Below are 4,082 nucleotides of genomic sequence, written 5' to 3'. Positions count from 1 at the left end.
TGAGTGTGTGTGTGTGTGTGTGTGTGTTTGGGTGAGTGTGTGTGTGTGTGTGTGTGTGTGTTTGGGTGTGTGTGTGTGTGTGTTTGGGTGTGTGTGGGTGAAATTCACAGAACAACTAATTTATAAAATGTATAAAAACTAAAATAAAAATATAAATATAACGAAATGAATTACACAAATAAATTAATTTTGGAAAAAATAAATTATTTAAATAAAATACAAGTGTAAATAAATAAATGGATAAATAAATAAGTAAATAAATAGATCAATTAACATAATGAGTGGGTGTGGCTCCATTCATCAGTGGGCGTGGTCCCGTCATCGGTGGGCGGGGCTCTGTTCGTCGGTGGGCGGGGCTCCGTTCATCAGTGGGCGCGGCTCCAGGTGAAACACTTGTGGTGATTCTGCAGAGCGGACTTTAGGACCCAGAGCAGATCTCTCCTCAGAGCCTGCCAACCACAGGCTGCGTTTTCCTGAGTGACACACAGAGACACGCCCCCTTAGTTCTGATTGGTCCACACACTGACTGACAGACTGATCATCCAATGATTTATTCATGAAGAAGACATGAGGAGTTTCACTCATTTATACAGTCAATTACATTTTAAATTTAATTGTATTGTTTATTTTTTATTTCATTTTTTGTAAAAGATTGTAAAAAAAATTGAAAAGTATTAATTAAAGTAGTAATTAATTAAATATTCTGTGGATAAATATCAACAATAATCACTTTGTGCCCCTGAGTTTGTCTTGTCAGGCAGACGTCGTCACATTCACACCTGTATGTTTGTTTTGATATATGTTACATTTTATCTGATTTACACACAAAATAATCTTACTATAAAAATGAGACTGTAATTTTTACTTTGGTTTCATCTCGTGAGGTTTTATGTTCATCACTTTGAGTTTACCTGCTCAATGACAGCAGTCACGTTACTGAAGTAAGGAGACAGAACACCTGAAGTATCGACGTCCGACAGCTGCAGACAGAAGACAAACGGACATCAGACATCACAGGAGGATGACCATGACTCTGACTGAAAGCTCTCACCCTGCCAGCAGCTCCTCACAGCTCAAAAAACATCCCAGAACATTTCAACCAAATCTGAAACCTGACCTATCAAAACCTTATCTAGTGACCCAAGAACACGAGAACAGAACAGGAGAACAGGAGAACATGAGAACAGAAGAACATAAGAACAGAAGAACATGAGAACATGAGAACAGAACAGAAGAACATGAGAACAGAAGAACAGAAGAACATAAGAACATGAGAACATGAGAACAGAAGAACAGAAGAACAGAAGAACATGAGAACATGAGAACATGAGAACATGAGAACAGAAGAACATGAGAACAGAACAGAACAGAAGAACATGAGAACATGAGAACATGAGAACATGAGAACATGAGAACAGAAGAACATGAGAACATGAGAACATGAGAACATGAGAACAGAAGAACATGAGAACAGAACAGAACAGAAGAACATGAGAACATGAGAACATGAGAACATGAGAACATGAGAACAGAAGAACATGAGAACATGAGAACATGAGAACAGTAGAACAGAACAGAAGAACATAAGAACATGAGAACATGAGAACATGAGAACAGAACAGAAGAACATAAGAACATGAGAACATGAGAACAGAACAGGAGAGAAGCTGTTCCTCAGACTGGAGGTTCTGGTACTCACACAGCTGCCCTGCTCCTGCAGTCGGTCCTGCACGTTCTTGAAGTCGTCGAGTTTCTTGACGTCCCAGTTGACTCCGCCCTCTCCGACAGGTGGCACGTGATCCTCATCGTTGAATATCGGCCCCGCCTTGTCCAGTGACTCATACACGACCCATAATGCCCGGCGGCACTGCAGGAAATCAAACAGAGGTCAGAGTTTTTACATAAACAGGTTGAACATAAAAAGCAGCTCTCTGATTGGCTGAGAGGCTCAGGTGAGGTCAGAGGATTACCTGTTGGTGATTGGCTGTGGCAGCAGGGAAGACGGAGCTTGGAAAGGAGATGTTGGCGTTGTACGGCAGGCAGTGGACAGGAAACGGCGTTCCCTGCAGGTCAGACAGGAAACAGTTCAGGTTTAAATAGTTTAAATATTCAGACGTCGTCTGACAGAAATCAGATGAAGTTTCAGTTTGTGAGCAAGGCAGCACTCTAACGTTCTGCTAACATTCTGCTAACGTTCTGCTAACGTTCTGCTAACGTTCTGCTAACGTCAAAGGTCAAAGGTCAGGGTCCTACCAGGTCTCTGAGGAGGTTGTGGGCTTCCTGGACTAAAGTTCCCTGAAGATGGCAGGTCGGCATGGCAACAAGCATCAGCTGGAGGCTGCAGAGCTGCAGGAGGAGGAGGAGGACGGATGAAGGAGTCATGGTTCTGCTGGTTCTGCTGGTTCTGCTGGTTCTGGTCTGAAATGCTTCAGGTGAGCTGAGTGAGCCTGCAGCTTCAGGTGTGTTCAGGTAACCTGAAACAGAGAGCAGCAGATTGGCTGTCTGTTAGGACCCATCAGCCAATCAGAGGCCATCTACCTGTGTGAGTCATCCAGTTAAACCACAGAGACTCTGATCCAGACCACAGAGACCTGGACCAGGACACGTCTTCTCCGCCAGGTGAGTCACTGCAGGTTCATTCAGGCCTCTGATGTTTAGACATTTAGATTTATAGATTTCTTTTGTCTGAAGTCAGAAACTTGTCTGTTAATGTTTGATTTGTTTAAAGCTGAAGATAAAAACAGTTCAGTTGTTGGATTTTATTTTTCACACTCATTTGTAGTTTCTTCATGTTCGTATTTCCATGTGATGCTACTTTCTACATTTCAGAGGGAAATATTGTACTTTCTACTCCACTACATTTATTTGACAGCTTTAGTTACTTTTCAGATGAAGATTTGACACAATGGATAATATAACAAGCTTTTAAAATACAACACATTGTTAAAGATGAAACCAGTGGTTTCCAACCTTTTTGGCTTTTGACGTCTTACAAAAAGCAGTGTGTAGTCGGGGTCACATTTCACATGTCTATGAGTTGTTAACAGCTCCACCAAATAGTGATTTTTCCCTCTAAACTTCTCACATGCTTTCATTTCAATAAATGTTCAAATGATCCAATATTTCAGCAAAAATCAAAGATTAGAGAAAAAGTCCAAAAACTGAAAACAGATTTGTGTATCAGAACTTTGTTTTTTCTTCTTTCCTCTCCCATTAATCATCTCACCACCCCTCAGATTTATCTGCTGACCCTTTGGAGGGGCCCGACCCCTAGGTTGGGAACCACTGGACTAAACTAGCTAACTGTATATAAAGTAGTGTAAACTAGCTCCACCTCCAGCAGCTACAACAGTAACATGCTGCTCTAACACTGATGCTTCACTATTAATAATCTAATGATGTCATATATAATAATATATCAGTCAGAGGGACCAAACCACTACTTTTACTGCAATACTTTAACTACATCAAGCTCATAATACTTATGTACTTTTACTGCAATACTTTAACTACATCAAGCTCATAATACTTATGTACTTTTACTGCAATACTTTAACTACATCAAGCTCATAATACTTATGTACTTTTACTGCAGTAAAGTATCTGAGTACTTCTTCCACCTCTGATAAACACGCGTGTTTCCTTCAGGACGAGTGACGGAGTTAAAGGTTTGTTCATTTCCATTTTTCATCTTTTCCATTGCAGCCGTTGTTACGTTGAGGTACAAACATGTTAAATATTTGGTTATGATTCAGCCGGTCGGGGACGCGTCCGTGCCGCCGCTCGTCATAAAACTCGACTCTCTTTCCGATCAGCCAGTTTTCCAGATTCAGATACGAAGCGTCTGAACGAGAGATGGAAATATTCGTCATGGCTCGATCAGGTTTACGGTTTGGACTCGACCGCGGCTAACAGCAGCAGGCTGAGTGTACCGATAGTTTCCATTCGACTCGAGCGCCGTGTAACCGAGAACGATGTGAAACAGCGATGATCATATTCGACTGACAGGCTTCATGTTCTAACTTAAAGTTTCAACATTAATGAAAATGAGTAAAAGTGAGAAGTGAGTCAAGGATTCAGCT

At 41.3% G+C, this 4,082-nt stretch overlaps 1 protein-coding gene across 1 annotated transcript; it reads right to left on the bottom strand.

The window, feature by feature from the left end:
- Positions 1-297: 297 nt before the first annotated feature.
- On the bottom strand, positions 298-2,658 carry ifnphi2 (interferon phi 2). The gene is made up of 5 exons (XM_067570458.1): positions 2,254-2,658; positions 1,971-2,063; positions 1,700-1,867; positions 912-980; positions 298-473 (listed from the first exon to the last, which is right to left on the bottom strand). Exons 1-5 carry the CDS (start codon positions 2,380-2,382, stop codon positions 366-368), a joined length of 567 nt encoding a protein of 188 aa, XP_067426559.1. The 5' UTR covers positions 2,383-2,658; the 3' UTR covers positions 298-365.
- Positions 2,659-4,082: the final 1,424 nt, after the last annotated feature.

This window comes from Thunnus thynnus, chromosome 17 (assembly GCF_963924715.1).
Source record: "Thunnus thynnus chromosome 17, fThuThy2.1, whole genome shotgun sequence".
In the NCBI taxonomy this organism is placed as follows: Eukaryota; Metazoa; Chordata; class Actinopteri; order Scombriformes; family Scombridae; genus Thunnus; species Thunnus thynnus.
This window is presented reverse-complemented; position numbering and strand designations above follow the sequence as displayed.